The sequence below is a fragment of the Rhizophagus irregularis genome, chromosome 22 (assembly GCF_026210795.1).
Source record: "Rhizophagus irregularis chromosome 22, complete sequence".
Lineage (NCBI taxonomy): Eukaryota > Fungi > Glomeromycota > Glomeromycetes > Glomerales > Glomeraceae > Rhizophagus > Rhizophagus irregularis.
The window spans coordinates 229,680-252,785 of record NC_089450.1 but is presented as its reverse complement, the minus strand read 5'-3'; the positions used below and the strand labels follow the sequence as shown (position 1 = coordinate 252,785).

General features: G+C 28.0%; 3 protein-coding genes across 3 annotated transcripts; all 3 read left to right on the top strand.

Moving 5' to 3' along the window:
• Positions 1 to 5,866: 5,866 nt before the first annotated feature.
• On the top strand, positions 5,867 to 6,082 carry OCT59_014293 (uncharacterized protein; the record flags this gene model as incomplete). The annotated part of the gene is made up of 1 exon (XM_066149916.1): positions 5,867 to 6,082. One exon carries the CDS (start codon positions 5,867 to 5,869, stop codon positions 6,080 to 6,082), a length of 216 nt encoding a protein of 71 aa, XP_066002142.1.
• A 14,049-nt stretch (positions 6,083 to 20,131) lies between these two features.
• On the top strand, positions 20,132 to 20,839 carry OCT59_014292 (uncharacterized protein; the record flags this gene model as incomplete). The annotated part of the gene is made up of 1 exon (XM_066149914.1): positions 20,132 to 20,839. One exon carries the CDS (start codon positions 20,132 to 20,134, stop codon positions 20,837 to 20,839), a length of 708 nt encoding a protein of 235 aa, XP_066002141.1.
• A 141-nt stretch (positions 20,840 to 20,980) lies between these two features.
• OCT59_014291 (uncharacterized protein) lies at positions 20,981 to 22,450 on the top strand (the record flags this gene model as incomplete). The annotated part of the gene is made up of 1 exon (XM_025332787.1): positions 20,981 to 22,450. The coding sequence occupies one exon, from the start codon at positions 20,981 to 20,983 to the stop codon at positions 22,448 to 22,450; it is 1,470 nt and encodes a 489-aa protein (XP_025167282.1).
• Between the last annotated feature and the right edge of the window lie 656 nt (positions 22,451 to 23,106).

Sequence of the window (23,106 nt, the reverse complement as noted above, 5' to 3'; positions counted from 1 at the left end):
TGATTAACTTTGGATAAATAAAAACATTTTTTTTCTCCTAAACTTGGCTATTGTGCATACTGTTTTTGATGTACTAATTTTAGATAATAATTTAATATTGCACAAAAATATCTCGCAGACATTTTTGACTTATTACAGCCATATATTAATATCATTTTTATGATCTCATTATTTATCCATACTCAATTAACTAATATTTATAATTGTTAATTGAGTTTTCCTTTATTTTTTTTCTTTTTATAATATAAATTATTAATCGGATTTGTAAGATGTTTCAAAGTTAAAACGGACATTTTACCATTTCTGATATTCGCATATTCGTTTGCATGAGACTAAGTGCTTTTTATCATAACTTTTATTTGATGCAGTATAACCAATCATTCTAATGTATATCAAACTTTCGGCTATTATTTATTTATTTTTTCCTGTTGCATGCATATTATGGAATTTTGCAACAGACTATGAATCAAAAATAAAATGACTGCAAGTTAAATAATTATATTTATATATTGTTTTGGTTTGTGTAGAAATAAATAGCAAATAAATCGGGAATTTTTTTTCTCCCTGACTGCGTTTCAAAAACTGGTGCTCACGTGATTTGACTCTCTTTTTTTTCCTCGGAAAAAAATAAGTTAGGTACGAAGGGTTTCGATCAACCTCCAACGAACAATAATATATAATTCATGTAGGTAATGTGATATTAATGCCTCAATGGAAAGAAAAGATTTTCTTTATATACCTCAATGAATATTCCAGTAAACTTTAACTATACTTGGTAAATGAAATTATATTTAGTAAATAATGCTTTTTATATAATATTTAACACTTATGCTTTCTTTCTTTCCTACTTCTATATCGTCAAATTTCATTCAAAAATACATTTATGTTATATACCGCCGGTAAATAATAGTTATTGGGTAGGAATATCCCCCAAAACTGCAAAGCAGTTCGGATGATATTTTAACCACCATACCTAATAACCAATATGAAAAGCATAGTAAACATGTGATAATAGTCTATATGACGTAATGCGTCAAAAATATCAAAAATATTTACGCAATAATAATTTATCTAAAAAATATAAGTATGTTCAAAACAACATGATCCTAATTTGGCTGCATAATAACTTTCAATATCAGTTGTGTTATTTAATATGAAGATCAATTAGGATTATCCGTTGATATTAATGTGAATCCGAATAATCTGGATATTAATTGGATAAAGTCCGGATATTCGGATATTCGCAGATTCACTCGATTTTCTTATAAATTTAATAACTATACATGCTGCTTTTTTTAGAAATTAGATAGGAAATTACTGTAAAACGCAAATCATATTAATTAAGGAAAGTTTCAATTAAATAATGATAACTTGTATAAACATTGTTGTTTGGAACTTAACCAAATGGATAATTAAGATTAATAGATGAATGTTGTTGCACACATGCCTCTGACAAATATTTGCGACCTTTGGAACAACCCAAAAATTGATTTTCTTGCTTTATAATCAAGAATCTATGCTTACTGTCTTTTCCTTGGGATCGCTAAATGGATAGTAATAAAGCAGTAATGACTAATGAAATTCTGGATTGGTGAAAGTATCTTAAATTATGAATTAATGCAATAGTAAGCTAATATGATAAAGTTTCAAGTAATCTTAGACACCATCCTGTTAGAATAGCTATCCTACTTATCTATTAGATATATTAGATAGTGTTATTTTAAAGATTATAAATATGAAAGTGTTGAGTCCTTTTGGAATTCTTTTATAAAATACTATTGGTAATTTTATAACAAGCAAATTTAACAAATTTAGGGACTTACTAATAATTCATTTTTAATTATAATTCTGAAATTTTTAATATCAAAAGTATAATATTTTATAATAGTAATAATAAATAAGCTTTTTTATTAATAAAGTTAATACAGTCATCCTCCCATATAATCACACCCTTTGGAACCAAAAAAAATGGTGTGACTATAAAAATTATATATGATGTGATTAAAGGGAAGGCTTTTAATTAATTTAAATGTGCTAATAAGTAATAAGGGAGTTGTGATTATACAGAGGGTAGTGACTATATGGGAGGATGACTGTACATTACTTTTCTTTAAAAATGATTATTAATTTTATATTATTAAGAATATTAGTATTATAATAGAACCTATTATTATAATTAATAATTTAAGCAATTTAAATATAAATTTAACATATTAATTTTATACTTTTAAAATAAAGTTACTAATTTGTAACTTGTATTATATTAGTAATTAAAGTTTTCATTATGCATTTTTTAAAATTTTTATTACATCATTTTATTAAATTCTTTATTAAGAATAAATGTGTAAATTTTAACAAAAATTTATAAAAAAAAAATTTTTAATATACAATTTTTTTTAAAAAATATATAATATATGTATTTTTGCCTACTCTACAAGTTTACTTAAAGTATTAAAGATAATTTTAAATGTTATTTTTGACTTATTTAATACAATTTTTTTTCAATTTTTTTTTTATTAAATTATATAATATATTTAATTTTAAGAGCTCGCAAAAAAAGCCATCCAGCGTAAACGTAACAATAAGAAGATTAAAGCTAATAATGCTAAAATTTAACAGAAAGGAATTATTAAGCAATAACGAACCACTGTTTCTGCTATTAACTTAGTCACCAAAAAAATTGATGAACTAGCATCATATAAACGTTAATGTAACTTTTCCAATAGTAATGACATTTCTAATGATGATGCTGATGACAAACTTTCTAATAAGGATGCAACCTACGCTTCTATACTATCTAGAAAGGTCAGAATATGCTCTTCTTCTCCTAGCTATAGGTGATAAGCCCAAGCTTAATGTTACTGTGAGTATTAAATTTTTTATCCTAATATGGCAGTAATAAATCATACTAAAGTGCTCTGTGAAATTTGAAGAAATACTAGGATGAGAATTCATTATCTAACTCAGAGATCATACCTGTTAACCTTAATAACAAGTTACAAGATAGTATACTATATGATATAAAAGATGTGATCATTAATGATGGGTAAATAGTTGATGAATCCAAAGAATTTAATACCAAAAAGCAGGGAAAGTAAATAGTTTGAATTATTCTGAAAGAGTAAGTACTAATTATGTTTATTAATTATCATGATAATGCTTTTGAAAAATAATTTTTTACAATACAGTCAATACAGGCAAAATTGTCTAATATCTCATTTGATGAGTATATTAATTCAGCCATAAGTGTTGAGGATGAGAAAATAAAATTTGATCTTAATGATATTTCAATAGAATTGCAATACGAGCTAGCAGTTAAAGTATGTTTCACGTCAGATTTTTGTTTATATTTTGTGCATATCTCAGTTTTCTTTTTTTTTTAGTGAAAAGTCAGTGATATTAATGTAACAGATAAATTTTAGAATTATCAAAAAGATGTACTCAGAAAAGTGAAACAAGAAAGTCTAAATTACGAAAATATTTACGAATCTTTGTAAGTATTTCTAAAGTATAACATTCATATTTATAATGATTAATTATATCAAGATTTTTAAAATTTTTCATCATTTCATTTAGAGCATTATCATCAATCATGGTTTTCTGTTGGCCATGTCTATATCCTAAGATATTTACGAATTGAGAATGGGCAGAAATTACAAAATTAAATTCATATACCATTAAAAACTCTCTGCTTTCACAAGAGATTTCAATGTTTCTTCATGAAGCAACTTGTAACCATTTCATTAGTGAAGATATCTTTATGAATGGTGGAAAAATGAAGCTAAGTAGAGATGTAATATGCTTATTCAATAATTTATAAGTATGCTTGTTTCATCATATTTTGTTTGCTATCTACGAGTTTGTGGTTCACAAAGTTCTTTCTCTGATACATTACACAGATATAATGGCTTACTAATAGTTTCATCAAACATAATGGAAAAAATAACAGAAGAAGAGTACTATTACATGGTTCTTTATCCAATTATAAACTCTTCTTTTTTGATCTACTAAGGGAGTACAAACTTGTCTTAAATTGTGTTATACCAGAGTCAAGAAAAAGGCCTGACTTTTTTTATGTAGTTAATGATATTACAATTCTCAATTCAAAAATAAAACTGCTAAAATGTATACTACTCCAACAAAAAAAGGACATCATGAAAGCACAGTTGCAAACCTGCAAATTGATTAATATGCAATTATAAAGAAAAGACAGTTTGGCTGAAGTTAATATATTTTTGAATATAAGTATATTCTTACAAAGAAGTTGTTATATTTTATAGTATGTTATTGAATTAAAATTTTGTGATAACTAGGTAAATAGATGGAATCATTTTTCATGAACTTACAGTATGATGGATTTTACCATTTTTGGCTATTTCTTACAATAAAGCTGCCAGTTGAAAAGACTTCAATCCTATTAGTAAAGTTTGCGATTAGTCATGTTATTGCTTTGGAAGTATGTGATATCTTTGCTTTGAATTTATAATGAAATAATTTTCATAATTTTTACCTTTGCAATGTAGAAACACATTGTAAAGCTTGCAAAAAACTACAAATATCGAAATAATCATAAAAATTGAAATGGTCAAACTATACCACCTACATCTTTCATATGTAGATTTCCAGATATTTCACAAGTAAATTGTTATTTAAGTGATAAGAATTTTAGTCAGAGTAAAATTAATGCATTTTCTTCTGATAATTTTTATATCTCTATATACTTAATATGTTAAGAAGTAATGAATATGAAATTTTATTGTAATTTTATATATAATGTATCTGAAAAATAAAAAATGTACATACTTTATTGTATATTGAAAAGTGATCAGCATTTTGTTTTAGAACACGTACATGATTTTTTTAACTTATATGTATGAATACTATCCTGTGCCAAATTTTACTCAAAGGTCACAACTACTGAAATTTTTCAACTGTGATTGCTTAGTCATACTTGCCAAAGTTTTTCCATGTTTTAACATTATCTAGACATGTATGATTATTATTTTCACAAATAAAATCAATATATACGTTTATTAATTATTTTTAAACTTGTGTACTCCTATAAATGCTACAGTATATATATTAAACTGCTTATCAAATAATACTGGTGCTACTCTTGTTTTTTACTTTCATTTTTATTTAGCTAGCTGGCCTTCTTTCTCATATATTACTTTACAAAAATATAATAAAAATTAACTTCAGATTTTTTAAACATATGTGTTTGTTTTACAAGTGATATTTATTAATTACATTTGCTTATTAATATATATAGCTATAATTGTAAAAAAAATAGCTAAAACATTAAAATGTTATTCTACAGTTGCTAAGCGTTATACAGTGTTTGAAATTCAATGTGCGGAGTGTGCGCGCGCACAAATTTCCTAAAACTCTGCATATGATCAAAAGTTTTTGTGTGCGCGAAGCGCACACAAAAATTTTGTATGCACCTCCGCACATTTCCACACATCCCGCACATTTTTGCACATTTCCGCACATTTCTGCACATCGTTGCTTATTTTCCGCACATTTCTGCACATCCCGCACAGTTTTGCACATTTCCGCACATCATTGCTTATTTTCTGCACATTTGCGCACATCTGCGCACATCGCGCACATACCATTTATTTTTATATTTTACATTACTTAAATATAATATGAAAAAAAGTTTCTATATTTTTGTAAATGGGTTTGGTAATTTTATTTAAAAATTTCATTAAAATTTATCTGTGTAAGGTTTTTTACCTATTAGATATGATTAACATGTAAATTAAAATAAGGTTTACAAATAAAATTTATGTACGTGGGGATTTTAAAATAACGTATTTTGTGTGAATATTTTGCACATTGAACTTTTTATTATTTACTAATGGAAAACTATTTTTTACCCGCAAATACTAAAGAAAAACAAACACATGATCAAGTTAATAACGCAAATAAAAGGAAAAATAAACCAAATCAAGATGATAATTTAGCAGGAAAAAAGCAAAAAACCGCTAGTGCTCTAAAGCCAAGTTGGCTATTAACGTATGAGTGGCTAGAATATCGAACAATTGAAGATACAACTTTTATGATTTGTGCTTAGTGTGAAAAAGCAAAATTTATTAACCAAATGGCTAAAGGAATCACAATTTACAAAAAAGATTTACTTGATCGTCACTTAAAAGTAAAGGATCATTCAATAGCAGAAAAAAATCAAAAAGAAAGTCAGAATAAAATTGCAGTTGGGTTTGCGAAGCAATATGATAAAGAAAAAGGTATTATTGTTCGCCAAATGCAGTGTGTATATTTTACTGCAAAAAACCATATCTCATTAGAAATATATCCAAAATTATGTAAATTAATAATGCCATCACAAAATCAAAATATTATTGCTCCAAAGGTGGTTGCTTTACCAAGACAGCTTGTTGATAATACAAACTCAACTTGTTCAAGTTATGGTACATATCAAAATCATAATTCAGGAAAAGAAATGGAAAAGTCAATAACAAGTATAATCAAACAAGAATTATATCAAGAAATCAATGATTCTCCGTTTTGGAGTATTATGATTGATGAAACTACTTCTATTTCTGATGAAAAGCATTTAGCTATGGTTTCTAAACATTTTTCACATAATGTTCCTGTATTGAGGTATATCGGGCTAATTGAACTTGAAGATTGCACCGCAGATAATATTCTAACTCAAATTTTGGAGTTTATTCAAAATAATGGACTTAATTTGGATAATTTAATCCATTTTGGCAGTGATGGTGCATCTACAATGGTTGGTAAGTTATTAGCAAATTTTTTAATATTAAACCTATCGTAAAAAAAAAATTTAATTAAATATAATATTTATTGATCAATTATAAATTATTTATAAAATAGGACGTAAAAATGGTGTAGCAGCAAAATTAAAGGAATTAAATCCGTTTCTCACCTCAGTGCATTGCATATCTCATAGGCTTCATCTGGTTGGAAAGGATGCAGCGAATGAAGTTCAGTATTTTAAAAAATATGAAGCCACATGCAAGGAATTATATTCATATTTTAGCGGATCTTATAAGAGAATGTTACACTTAAAAATGATCCAAGAATCAAATGATGATCCACAGTTAGCAATATTAAATATTATCAATACACGTTGGTTATCTTTATCTAATGTAGTCAAAAATTTATATCAAATTTTAGATTCAATAATTGATGCTTTAAATTTTGACAGTCTTCATGCTGGTGATCAAAGAGATAGGGATCGAGCTAAAAAATTATTAGAATTGGTAGATTCTAAATTTAAAATCTCAACTATGTATATGGCGGATTTAACATACCTTCTTACTATTTTATGTAAAACATTTCAACGAGATATTATTTCTTTGTCGGAGGTTAAATCTTCATTGGATGCTACTATAGCAACGATAAAAACTCAATTCATCGGTTTTGATGATCAACCGCCTATATATGGAACAAATTTACAGCAATTTTTACAAAATAACCCATTTTATAATAATCATATACCAGATGATTTTGTTCATTTTGCAAAGGCCCTAGTTCATAGCTTACAAGCTCGTTTTCCATGTAATGATTTATATGATTCTATGAAAATTTTAGATCCAAAAGAATTACCATTACAAGAAAGCGCATTATCTTCATATGGAATAGAAGAACTTAAATTAATATGCGAACACTTTGGAAATCAAAAACATAAATCAAATGGTATACCAGTTCAGCCGTTAATTAATAGTTCAGAGTGTAAAAAGGAATGGCAGATGGTTAAACATATCATGAAATCGATTAGAAATTATGATATAATCGAGGGGTGGCATCATATTTGGAGTACTCGTCCTCAATTTAAAAATCAATTTCCTAATGTTAATATTTTGGTTAATATTGTTCTATTAGTGCCACTTTCGAATGCGAATGTAGAAAGAGTGTTTTCTCAACATAAGTTGACGAAAACTAGATTACGTAATAGGTTAAATGTTGAGACATTAGATATGCATTTAACGATACTTTTAAATGCACCCGATAAGATTGAAGAATTTAATTGGGATAAGGCATTTAATCAATGGAAAAATGAACATGTACGACGAGTAAACACTAATAATATTTGAATTTTTATATTATAATGTAAGAATAATAGTGTTTATTGGTATTTTTATAAACTTATAATAAAGGTTTTTACAATTTCAAGTATTTTTTTTTTTTATAAAAAATTTTAAATTTTAAGTATTGTCTGTTGGAAAAATGAATTATGCATAAAAAAACGCTTTTCGCACATCATTTAAAAATTGCGCACATAAAAATTTCAAATAATGTGCGCATTCCGCACATGATTTAAAATTTGAATTTCAGACACTGGCGTTATACATATAATATTAATAAAAAAATATTTTATTTCTTATTATTTTTCTAAACTGCTTTCTTTACCACCGTAATTAATAGTAATATTAATCACCTTCGCACTTTAAGAAAAAGAAGGGAATTGTTGGAATGACAGATCTAAAGACTGGGAATTTCAGTAGAAGATGGTACAAGTCTTAATGATTTGGTTTGTTTATATGAAGAGAAAAAAGTATCAGACCCAATTTTGAAAGAATCAGATGTTAAGAGTGTTGATTGAATGATTATATTAGATAGCATCATAAAATGTTGTGATCCTAGAAATAATAAATATTTTTTCCTCACTTTAGTTTGAAAAAAAGAAAACCTAATGGATAGGCTATCTCCTGAAGGTCTTGACTGAAGGAAGGACAAATACCGGGTTCTTTTCAAATTCTGTGAAGAACTCTTCATAATAATGTTTTTCAACAAGATTTCTCTTCTTTTTAACTTTTGCCTTATCTCCTTCTAAAGCTCCGAATGGTTCAGGCTAAACCAGAGAACTGATTCAAAACTGGCTCAAAATTCGGTTCAGTTCAGTTCAGGTATTAGAACCAAAAAACTGGCAGTTCAGTTCAGTTTAATCTGATTTTTTATAAAAATGCAAAAAATAGTATAGCCGTCCATCTAGTAATCGTATAAAGTTGAGCATATATCATCAGATTCGTCTTGACGAAACGTGTTGAATGGTGGTAAGATCATATCTCTAGCATCGATAGATCACATGTTAATCCACGCTAAATGATTTATAAATAATTGGAATTAGCAAGCCATCTATCAGTGCTAGAGATATGATCATAGCACCATTCGATGCGTCTTAGTGAGTTGAATCCAATGAATATAAATTCGTTCATATACGACCACTGGATGGCGAATAATGTCAAGTTTTGCATTTTTTTAAAAATTTTGAGCGTTAAAAATTAAAAATTCTAATACATGAATTTATTTGTGGTCCAATAGTCGTACAAATATAAATTAAGACTCATTGGATTCGTCTCGATGAGACGAGTCGAATGGCAGTAAGATCATGTCTCTAGCATCAATAAATAGCTTGTTAATGCCAATTTTTTATAAATCATTTAGTATAAATTAACTTACGATCTATTGATGCTAGAAACATGATCTCACCACCATTTGACTCGTCTCATCGAGACGAATCCAATGAGTCTTAATTTATATTTGTATGACCATTGGATTACAAATAAATTTATGTATCGGAATTTAAAATTTTTAACACTTAAAAATATTAAAAAAATGTGAAACTTGACATTATTCGCCATCCAGTGGTCGTACATGGACGAATTTATATTTATTGGATTTAACTCACTGAGACGAGTCAAATGATACTAAAATTATGTCTCTAGCACTGATAGATGACTTTCTAATTCCAATTATTTATAAATCATTTAGCATAGGTTAACGTGTGATCTATCAATACTAGAGACATGATCTTACCACCATTCGACGCGTCTCATCGAGATGAATCCGATGATATATGGCTCGACTTTATATGATCACTAGATAGACAGCTATTCAATTTTTCACATTTTTATAAAAATTGGATTAAACTGAACTGAACTGCCAGTTTTTCGGTTCAATTCTTATGGATTTCAGCTCTAATCTGAACCGTCTATAATCTGGACCAAATCGACCTATTCAGAGTTTTATCTCCCTCATTAGTTTTAGTATTATCTGATCTCTCTAAGAACACTTCTGCATTAGCTTCTGTTACAGCTTTTTTATAAGTCCTGGCCATCTACATATAACCAAAGATACTAGATTAGAGTTGGGTTAAGTATAAACAACACGTCCCTAACTACTCAATTATCATATTACTTATATAGTATGCTTAAGTTAGAGCTAAGAATTTCTTATTATAATCTTTCTCTGTAAAGTAATTGGTATTATTTGCTCAGTTGATTTCATTTGCAATATCTTTCCAAAAGTTTCTCTTATTATAGTTCAAGGTATTCCCATTTTTACATTCATTAATAAGCATTCAAATTTGTTTCTCACCCTACTGTACAGATATTTTAAATTTTATGGAAAGAGGAAGAGCTAAAAGTCTTGCTTATATAGGACATAATTGAAATGAGTTAGCGAATCAGTGGGAACTGAATAAAACTAATTTAGTTTTGTGTATAGTCAGCACTTTAATTTTTGTAATGATTAATGATTAATAATTAATATAACAATCTAAAAAATAATGGTGGCTTAATTACTGTGCAAAATCTAATTGGTTAATCTTCGTAATTTGAGTTGCGAGAAGGTTGTGAAAAAGTGCCAGAAACTGACTAGGAGCCAGGGTGATACAAATTTTTATGTTATACATCATGCAAAGCACCTCCAGTTAATCTCTGTTAATCATGAGAGATCTACAAACAGACAAACCACATGTAAATATAAAATTAGCTTAGCCAAAAATATAACCCTATATAAATCCTGATATGCTTGTAATTGAATAAAAATGAACCTGATATTTTATTATAATATAGTTGTTATAAACTGTTATAAATCATTATAAATCAATAAAAAACAGTGAAATTGCCAAAATCACTAAAAATACTATAAAATCGTTATAATATGTTATAATTTACTAAAACACTATTATGGTATTTATGGATTTAGATAGTAGAACCTATTCTAAACTAATTGATGCAAACAATACTTATGGAGGTTCTGAAGAATATATAAGAATACTTGTTGCAATATTGCCTTTAACAAAAAGATGTGATCATGAATACCAGAAATGTGGTGCTCTCATATCTAGAGTTCCGAACAGGTTGACCAATTCAGGTAACCTGACAGGTTGACCTGAATTTTTCAGGTCAGGTTTAGCAATTGCAATTCAGCATCAGTTCAGGTTGTAACATCAGTATAACCTGAATGACCTGTTGACCTGAAACTTTGATTTTATATAATAAGTGAGTTATGGTATTATAATTCACTTTTTATATTGATTTTATATAATAAAAGTGAATTGCGTTATTGGGATTCACTTTTTTATATCGATTTTATATATAAAAAGTGAATTGCAGTATCGGAATTCACTTTTTTATATCGATTTTATATATAAAAAGTGAATTGCGGTATCGGAATTCACTTTTTTATATCGATTTTATATATAAAAAGTGAATTGCGGTATCGGAATTCACTTTTTTATATCGATTTTATATATAAAAAGTGAATTGCGGTATCGGAATTCACTTTTTTATATCGATTTTATATATAAAAAGTGAATTGCGGTATCGGAATTCACTTTTTTATATCGATTTCATATATAAAAAGTGAATTGCGGTATCGGAATTCACTTTTTTATATATAAAAAGTTAGTTGCGATATTGCGATTCACCTTTTTATATGATTTTAATATAAAAAACTGAGTCGCAATATTCAAAAAAATGTTTTGCACCATTTTTTTTTGATATTTTAATATAAAGCCTGAAAATTTTCAGGTTTCAGTTCAGGTCAGGTCAAACAGATAATCTGATATAACCTGACCTGACCTGACCTGAAAAAAAATTTCAAGGTCAGGTTTATCAATTAACCTGACCTGACCTGACCCATTCAGAATTCTACTCGTATCCATGCTTTATTTAGAAAAATACTTGAAGTAGGGTGTCCAGGATTTGTTGATCATAATTTTATAACGAATTTGGCTATTTTTTTGCGATTTAGGCGTGATCACGATTTTTGCCAAAAATTTGCGATTTTTGCGACATTTGAATTTGATTGGATAATAAATCATATGATCGGTAAATTGATAATCTATAAATCTTAAAAGATTTTTTTCACTAACTACTTTAACACTTTGTGATCTTAGTATTTTTACGATAAAAAAACAAAATGGTTGCGCCTCATGTACGTCTATTACAAAGTGCTGAATATCGAGAAAACTATATTGTACAAGGGAATTTATTATGGTGTCGCTTTTGCAATGTAGAAGTTGATCATAAAAGAAAAGACTCTGTAGACAAACATATTGAAACAGTAAAGCACCTTAATAATAAAAATAAAAATAATTCTAATTCGTTACTTCAAAGAACTTTACCTTCATTTGAAAATACACTAAATGAAAGAGAGAAAATTAATAAAGAAGTAGTGGAGGCTTTTACTCATGCAGATATTCCTTGGAAAAAATAGAGAAATTAAAACCATTTTTATTAAGGCATTGTAATAATGGTATAAATTTTCTATTTTTATATATTATTATAATTGAATTTATTTAATATATTTATTTATATTTGTAGGAGGTTTAATTACTGTAGCAAATCAACTTCGCGAAAAATATCTTCCTTTATCATATGAAGTAGAGCTCCAAAAATTGAAAAATGATATTGTTGACAAAATTATTTGTTTAACGATCGATGAGACAACAAATCGTTGTGGGCGGCATGCGGTCAATCTTTTATTTAAGTTTTGATAATCAAACTAAATTAGCTAGAACTGAATTTCTGTCTAATGTTAATGCTTCATCCATTTCACAATTTGTTATGAATACCATTCATTTTTATAATATTTCTTATCAGAATATTATTTTTTTTATATCTGATAATGCTTCATATATGAAATTAGCATTTTCGCATTTATCTCCTTTTTTACCAAATTTAAAGCATAACTGTTGTTTAGCTCATATTCTCAATTTAATTGGCAAAACCTGGGTGAATTTCCAAAAGTTTGAATTAGTTGATAAACTAATTATGAATGTCAAAACAATGTTTACTTATAATTCACAAAGAAAAATTCGTTGGAAGGAGCATTTAATACGAAGTGGTGTTGAATCACCTACTCTAGCGCCATTACCTGTAAAGACTCGATGGAACTTCTGGTTTTTATTTTTATGTTAGATTAAACCCTTATATTCTCACTTAATTACTTCTTAAATTATACTTAGGACTTTTATTACTGCAGAATATTCTATTAACTATGATTCAAAAGTTATTTGAGATCTCTATAACTTTTGTCAAAATAATAACCATGTTTTATATGTTAAAATATTCATTTATTTTATTACATATAATTGTAATCGGTATGTAATTGTTAATTAATTGTTTTAATAATTCTATATTATACTGATGCATTATTTTATTTAGACTGATTAATGATTTGGAATTTTTTAAAGTTAGAAATAAAGCTATAGCTCCATTTGTTTATTCACGAATAACAAATCTTCAAGCTTTTCTTTCATCAGGAAAAAGTAATCCTCCGATTTCAAATGAGATAATTCAAGTTTTAAGTGAGGTAAATAATAATATTGATCCTTATATACCACTATTTGCTAAAGCTTTTACATTGGCGTATGAAAAAAGTGAAAAACATATATGTCAACATCCAACTTTACCATTATTCAAGGCAATACAATGTTTTGATCCAAGATTTATTCAATCTAATACAGCTAATCATAATATGGAAGATTATAGAGTTGTTAAAGAATTTCATTTTCCAACTGATGCTTTAATACAAGAATGGGCTATTTACTGTGGATTTAATGAATCTATCGAAAAATTTAATGATTTAGATGTATATTAGCAAAGTAAAATACATATACTACCAGAACTTAGTTTATTGGCTTTAATATATATATGGTTGCCAGTATCTGGTGTAGATGTTGAACGTAGTTTTTCTAGTTATAAAGGTATCTTATTAGATAGAAGAGTGGCACTTAAAGAAGAAAGCATTCAAATGCTTAATTTTCTATATTTTAATCTTGGTAGTAATATAATTATAATTTAATAGAATAGTATGGCAATTACAAATGTAATATTCGATATTATTGATTTTAAATAAATAAATTTATATAAAATTATGGATATATTTCGCTGAAATTAAGTTAATTTGGGCCGAAATTAAGGCCACGATTTTTACGATTTTCACGATTTTCACCCCAAGATTTTTGGATCATCACGCCAACAAATCCTGGACACCCTAACTTGAAGAGAATCCAAGAATTCTTTCTAAGAATGGATATATTATAATGTATAGAAAGCTTTATGAAATTGATAAAGTCCACACTAATCGAACAAATTATATATAATACTTTACATGAGCTGGTTCAAGCTAAACTAGTTTGGTTTAGCTCGACTTAAAGATCTACATCAAGCCAAACCTGAAATGAGCTGAACTACAAAAATAAAATCTTGGCTCAGCTCAATTTGAGCTAAACTGAACCATGAAAATCCTGGCTTGAGCCATATTGGACTTGAGCTAGCTCAAGCTGGTTTGAGCTTTATCATAAAAATGTTTTTGCAATGTTTTTACTTTAAATTATTAAAAAATGTTGCAAATGTTTTTACATTAAATTATTAAAAAAATATTGTAAAATGTTATTTTTTAACTAAATAAATATTTTCGCAATGTTTTTACTTTAAATTATTAAAAAAATATTGCAAAATGTTTTTTAATTAAATTAATGTAAAATATAACATTTCACAACATTTTTATATTAAATTATTAAAAAAAATGTTGCAAAATGTTATTTGCAATGTTTTTAATTTAAATTATTAAAAAATGTTGCAAAACATTATTTTTTAATTAAATAAATATTTTTGTAACGTTTTTACTTTAAATTATTAAAAAAAATGTTGTAAAACATTTTTTTAACATTTCGCTACATTTTTACATTAAATTATTAAAAAAAATGTTGAGAAATATTATTTTTTAATTAAATAAACATTTTCACAACATTTTTTTTAATAATTTAAAGTAAAAATGTTGCGAAAACATTTATTTAGTTAAAAAATAATGTTTCACAACATTTTTACATTAAATTATTAAAAAAATGTTGCAAAATGTTATTTTTTAATTAAATAAACGTTTTTGCAACATTCTTTAATAAACAATAAAAAAAAGTTGTGAAAACATTTCGTTTATGCATGCATTATTATATAAAAACATTTTACAACATTTTTTGTATAATATTTTATTTGGCTCGTGAGTCAGCTTAAGCTTTTTGAGCTAAGTCTGTTATAAGCTCAAGTTTTTTGAGCTGAGCCTAATAACTGACTCGAGCTTTTCCAAATTGGTTCATGAGCAAAGAGGGTTATATTAAACAAAAAAATTGAATTGATGCAGCCTAATTGATAGAATTGATGCCTCATATACTAATATGAGATGTATTAGTCTACCAGTAATAATGAAAGTATAAATTTAAATTGAACGTTTCAGAGTATCATTTGTCCAATTAGCTGATTATTAATCTATAAATTAAAGAATTAACAGTAAATAGACAAAACTGATTACTTATCAATTACTGTAAAACTTTATATAACTAAATTGCTAATATCAACACCATTTAGTTATTCCTTTGCTAGAGTTAACATGTTGTATAATTCTAGCCCAAGTTTTAATATATCTGTTCACTTTTTAGTATATAGTCAACTCACTTTATAGTCACTAAGGTTGCCTGCCTAAACCTCTCCAAAATTCTACAATTAGTTTTTCCAAAATTTTACTATAGTTTTATTATAGTTTCAGCAAGGTTTCAGTAATTTCAGTATTTATAATAGGCTTCATCAGGTTTCGCTTTTCTCCAGAGTTTCACCAACTTTTTAATAAGATTTTCATATAGTTTCAGCAAAGTTTTGCCATTTCGGCATTTTGCCAACTTGCCAAAACTCCCTAGTTTCTCTAGCAACCTTAATAGTCACATATTTGGAATAGTATATATTTGGTAATTATAAAGAAATATGACTACATAAAAAATTTCTTACATTAGTATATCAAAAAATTAACATAATTTTGGTCAGAATTATACTTAAAAATTTATTGTATTGTAACTTCTCCAATATTAATCATAGAAAGATGATCTTACCGCCATTTGATTTGTCTTGATGAGACAGTTCTAATGGTATAAAATATATTGAAATCCAATCACTAGATAAAGTTCTGAAATTAAAAAAACATTAATAGTTTTTGTGTAATGACTTTGCCAATATTGATTCTAGAAAGACAATTTTACTACCATTCGATTTGTCTTGATGAGACGAATCTAATGGTATAAAATACATCAAAATCCAATCACTAGATCAATTTCTGAAATTAAAAAATATTAAATGATTTTTAAGTAGTAACTCCATCAATATTGACCACAGAAAGATGAGCTTACAACCATTCGATTCATCTTGATTAAAGCTCCGAATGGATCGCTTTGGTCCAAATTATAGACAGTTCGGATTAGAGCTGAAATCCGTAAGAACCAAACTGAAAAACCGGCAGTTCGGTTCAGTTTAATCTGATTTTCATAAAAATGCGAAAAATCAAATAGTTGCCTATCTAGTGATTATACAAAGTCGAGCCATATATCATTGGATTCGTCTCGACAAGACGCATTGAATGGTGGTAAGATTATATTTCTAGCATCGATAGATCACACATTAACCCACACTAAATGATTTATTAATAATTGGAATTATTAAGCTATTTATCGATGCTAGAGACATGATCTTAGCGCCATTCGACATGTCTCAGTGAAACGAATCTAACAAATATAAATTTGTCCATGTATGACCACTGGATGGCGAATAATGTCAAGTTTCGCATTTTTTTAAAATTTTTGAGTATTAAAAATTAAAAATTCTGATACATGAATTTATTCGTCGTCCAATGGTCGTACAAATATTAATTAGAACTCTTTGGATACAGGGTGACCTATCTTAATAGTAGGCAGAGTCCTACTATAATGGGAGTGATTATAGAGGGAGTTGACTGTAAATGTATTTTAGAAAGTTACCTGATATTTCATTACACTTGATATTAGGGCTCTAGTGAAGATTTGGTAATTTAATAAAAATATTGATTTTGTATTTTATTCAAGCATATTTAGTGAGATCTTTACCTATATTACGATGAATCACTATTACTTAAAGTGTATTCTTAAAATCAACAATTTTTTGAAATGAATATAAAAGAGTTAGTTATCTTGATAAGTAATTATTAACAGAATGTCAATCAAAAATTAAACTCACTATCAAATTTAGTAATCTGAGTTTTTTCAAATTGATGTATCTATAAATAAAACTATGTTTTGCATCATATGTTTATATTCAGATATATCATCCTTATTCAGACAATCTATTGAATCATAACTAAAAATAAGTGATAAGATATAACAAATTGAAATAAATCTAAAAGTCATACTAGCAACAAATTTTTATGTAAACTCACATCATATTAATAACTAATTTCTTAATAATTCATTATTTATCATCAATACATGTATATGTTGTGCCTCAGATTGATTCTTGCCTCAGTTGACAGCTGACGCACCTCAGATTAAAATCGCCACCTGACGCGCCTCACTTTACAATAAAAAATTGATTATAATTAAGCATTAAATTTTCTAATTTAATGTACATTTGATTATTAATAAAACTTATTTGCTGTATTTTCAAATATTCAATCCTAAAATTTTAGATCAATTGGATTCATGATTGCTTTTGAAATCTTGATTTAAAAATGTGTTTATAATGCAAATTTTCTAAATATATTCGCATTGTATATTTAATAGGAATTAAAATTGTATAAAAATTTCAGAATATGTGTACATTATTGTGACAAATATATTTACTTATAACATGAAGGCAATTTAATTAATAGAAAAAAGTTTATTTATAGTAGATTAAATTTATATGATTCAAATGAGGCGCGTCAGGTGACGATTTTAATCTAAGATGCGTTAGCTGTTAACTGAGGCAAGAATAGATCTGAGGCACAACATATATATATCTTGCAAATTTTTTACCTATATTAATATTTTAGTAAATGTTTGAAAATAAATATTTTTGAAAAGTTATAATTACTGAAAATAACTTATTGAAAAATTTATTTTAATTATTTGATAGCTTCAGTAATTTGAAAATTAATAGTAAATAATCTTTCAATAATTCCGTTATCAGTGATCAGTCCATGTTAATTTGAGTGATCAATTATATAATAAAATAATGAACTAAAAAACTGTTAATATAATTCATATTGAAGAACAATAAAAATAAAAATAAACCCACTTAAAGATGTAATGAATATGTAAAATGTTTTTTTGATAAGTTTCAATAAGTATTATTATATTATTTCATATATTATTATCTAGCATCTTTCTATTAGAATCCCTTATAATATATAGGTTTCATAGTAAATCAAACACCTTTATTGATTGTAATAAAAAACCCAGTGGACTTAATAGTTGTGGATTTTTTTTTAATGAAACTTATAGTTAAATGAAAAAAAAATGGATTAGTAAATAATTCCTGATAATATTGAGGAAAGTATATAACTGATTCCTTTTTTAGGATTAATAGATTTATTATACTGAAAAATTGCTATTCAAAAGTATATATACACGGAAATGTAAAGACCAAAACATATTTCTCTCTTATATTAGCAAAGCAGGAGATAAGTATAATTGCTATATGTATGTAATAGTATTAAAAACTGTGTACTCTTCTTTTTTATACCAGCAGAATGGTGGCATAGTTACTTATAAATATTTTCACTTATTCTAAAATAAATAATCATTTTAAACCCTTTAACATAAATTCAACTTTTATAAATGATTTTGAACTGAATGTTAAATATTGAACTAGAATTTTTAACTCCTTTTTAAGAGTATTTCATGATAGAAATCTTATAATTTTAAACTTTGTTTCAAAAGAGCTATACCAGTTTTTATTGGTTCAGTTGAAAGGATGTTTCAGTTAATATTCTAGTAGGACCTCGAATAATACTAATATAACTTACAAGTAAACTTTAAATACTGAAGTAAAAATACATTTTATGACATAACTCTGTCAATATTAAAGCTAGAAATTTGATTTTACTATCATTAGAATCCTCTCATTAAGACGAATCTAATGATATAAATTTTATTAAAATCGAATCACTGGTTATATTAAAAATAGGGGTATGTAGGATAATGAAATTTTGAAAACATTCTGTAATATGAAAAATTTTAATATAAACTTTAAGCAAACTCAAATGTGAGTTGTTAGATCCTAAGTCAAGATATTTCCAAAGCGGTTGATTCTATTGATTTAAGCATGCTTCGACTTTGCTTTGATCGACTCAAATTTCCTTCTAATCTTTCCAATTTTATAATAAGTTTATTTATTTCTAGAAAGAATAGAATTTTGACCCCTTTGGTAAAACTGAATCTTACGATCTTTTGATTGGTATTGATCAAGGCGAGGTTATTTTCCCACTTTTTTGGACTATTTATTTTGACCCTCTTTTGACTGAGTTATCATCATCAGCAATTTCCCCTTATATATGGAGTTCCGGTATTCCTGCAAATATTCTTAGCATTAATAATAATGTAGATGTTGCCGTACCTATTACTCAACTCACCTACATGGATGATTCCACATTGATTGCCTCTTCTTTGACAGGCTTAGAACATCTACTTTCTATCGCTCGTGATTTTTATTTTTTAAATAATATTACAGCGAATTTTTCAAAATATGAGTTGGTTTCCTCTTCAACCGGCAACAGTCTTGTTTCATTTCAATTGGATTCTGAAATTCCAGACCATCTTTCCTCAATGAGCTTTTCATTACAAGTTCTGAAATTATCTTCATCCTTTCAGTTTCTGGGTGTTTGGTTCAATTTGCAAGGATCCCCTAATTTTGTCCTTTCACAATTTAAAGACATTTATTTTTCTTTTGTTGCATCTGTACGATTCAAGAAGCTTTCACCTGCTCAATTAGCCTATCTTCATTCGTCGGTTGTTTTACCAAAAGTACAATTCCGTTCTCAAGTATTGTATTTGTCAGAATCGCAGGTTATGCGAATTGCCAGTAGTTATTATGGTCTTCAACGCAAAGCTCTTTCTGTGGCTCGTACTTTTCCTTCAATAGCCCTAATTAGTAGATTCTTTAGTAAAGATTCTAATCCTTATGACTCCTTATGTGAACGACTTATATGTCATTTTCTATCCTGGATTTCATTATTATCTTCTAATTCCAAACAGGCAAATTGGGTTCTTATTATGTTACGAACCTTGCAGCTTACTTTAAAGTGGCCTACTTCTCTTGATTCTCTTATAGATTTTTCCTCATGGACTTCCAAACGACGTTCCATCAGTCATAATTGGCTTTTTCAAGCCATTAAATTACTTCGTGAATCTGGACTTCAATTTGATTTTCCTGATCATACTTTTATTGAGTTAATGCCTAACGAAGCTTGTCCTTTGGTCTCTTTATCTTTCGACCTGGCTGTGTTGGAAACGCGCTCTTGGCTTAAATCTGCTCTTTGGTGTCTTTCACAAGTTATGGATCCATTTTATAATTTTCAATATACATGGAACAACCTTAAATTAATGGGTCTTATCGCTCCTACTGGAAAAATTCCTTCCTGGTTTCAAATTATTACCTCTCTTTCCAATCCTACTTCCTACTTACCGAAACGCATTGAATCCATTAATATTACTCCATCCTTATCATCTTTAGTTGAAAAATTTGTTGATACAATAGACACCTCCTCGTATATTTGACTCTGAAATAAATATTATTGGATTGCTGAAGTGGATTTTTCTGGCTTTCTTATTTTTGGACGGGTTTTTTATACCTTTGACGATGATTCTGGAACTCGTGTTGTATATTTTTCTCATTGGATTTCTGCTCAACAAAATCGAATGCAGATTACTTCTTGCCCTGGTTGTTCTCTTCATTGCCTTGATATGGATAAAGGCCCTTTGGCTTTAAAAACTGTTAGCAGCAAACTAATTCATCGTTCTTGTTTATCTGTTTTACCTTTTTATCGTTGTTTACAACTTTATCAAATGACTATACATATAGATATTTCTCAACAATTTATTAATTTAAAACTTTCTCCCTTTATTTTATGTTCTTATTTTAGATTTCTTCTTGGATTCTCTGAATTATATATTCCCGAACGATATTTAGCACTTACTCAACCACCTTTAATGCATTGTGACACTTCTCCTGCCTTATTACCTGATCTTACTCCAATATTAAGCCCTGCCTTTGCTTTACGTCCGGATACCAAATTCCATTTATCTGGAACTATACATGTTGTTGACTCTCTAACCTCACTGTTGGTCTGTGCTTGGATACAAACCCTTGACGATTTCATACTTGACTCTGGAATTTTTTCCTGTCCTATGATTTCTCCTTATAATGATGTCGCAGAATTGGCTTTTGTCTTATACGTGTTGAACTCCTTTCCTTTGGATACCTCTGTCTCCTTTGTATCTTTGTTTAAGTTTAATGAGTCATTTCCAAAATGGTGTGAAGTTTCTCCTGTACGCCGAGTTCGATTAAAGAATAACTCCTTATGGTTCTGTATCTCAGAATTATTGAAATCCAAACGAATTTCTTGTAGTTTTTCTAGTTTCCTCAAAGATTCTATTTCTGCACCTTCTATACGGGCTTATAATCTCATCAAAGGCTCAAATTGGCATAATCTGTTACAACCTATACCGCTCATGGATGATGTTTTTCCTTCTTTCTTGAAAACTATGGGACTCTTTACTGGTCATGATGAACTTTTAACTCAAGATCCGATCAAATACTGGCAGGGGTTTACAGATATTTGCCATTTCTTTTCATTGATAGGACTTTCACAGTTCTTACCTTTGCAATCTACTTTTCATTCTGTGGATTGGTCGCTTTCCTTTGAAACCTTCAAACAAACCCTTTATCAGAACCTTGCTGTGTCAAAATCTTCAATTTTTACTCAATTTCGTCTTAAGCTTTGGTTCAATGAACTTCCTATCATGTATAAGCTTTTCCAAAGATTTCCTGGTCTATATGCTGATGACTCCTTATGTCCGATTTGCGGCATTTTTATGGAAATATTGGAATACCTTTTTATTTGTTCTCCTGATTATTTGGATATTGATGAGGATCACTCTATGCTTCCAATTCATAAAGATGTGACTACAAATCTCATCAAACGCTTTCTGGTCAAACTTGCTACCAAGGTATCTTCTTCACCAGGATGTAAACAAACATACGATGAACTTCTTGCAGCCCTTCGCAATTTACCATCACTTGGCCTTCCAGATTTACTTTCGAACAATAATCATTCTTCCTTTTTGCATCTTGGTTTCTCTGAGGTTTCCTTCCACGTGACCTTCTGACGTGTCTTATACGATGCTCCAGTCTCAAATATAAAATTTTATCTCCTATTATTTTCCGTACATACAGTCAACTCTCTTTATAGTCACACATTTGGGACAGTCCATATTTGGTGATTATGAGCAAACAGTCTTATGACTTTATCTTTTATTATTAAATTTAAACGAAAAGTACAATAAACAGATCGAACAATATTACAAATATCAAATATAGAAAATAAACATAAAAAATAAAAAGAACAAGCTTCACGATTCATACAAGTAAAGAAATCTAAACAAAATAAAATTAAGTAAAGAAAAACTAAACTATTACAGAAACGCATACCCCATCTTTACCCGAAGGCCAGTGTGAGTCAACTATCCAGCATGTCCTAAGATCCAATCCGTTACCAAAAAGAAATCCTAAGTAGAGGCTGAACTGTTAAGCGGCGCCAAAAATCCAAATGCGAAATCCAAGATCCCCCACGGATTATAGAAGAGGAAACCCAAAAAACCCAGGAATCCAAGGAAGCTGTCGCCAAGGAAGGTGTCGAAGAGTCAAGAGGAATGTTAGAGGAAGGTCGAAGAATAGAAGAAGGCCCAAGAGCTGACGATTTCATTTTTTTTGTAATGCCTTGAGCTAATTCCCGAATGATGAAAGAAAATGGATCGGCACAACC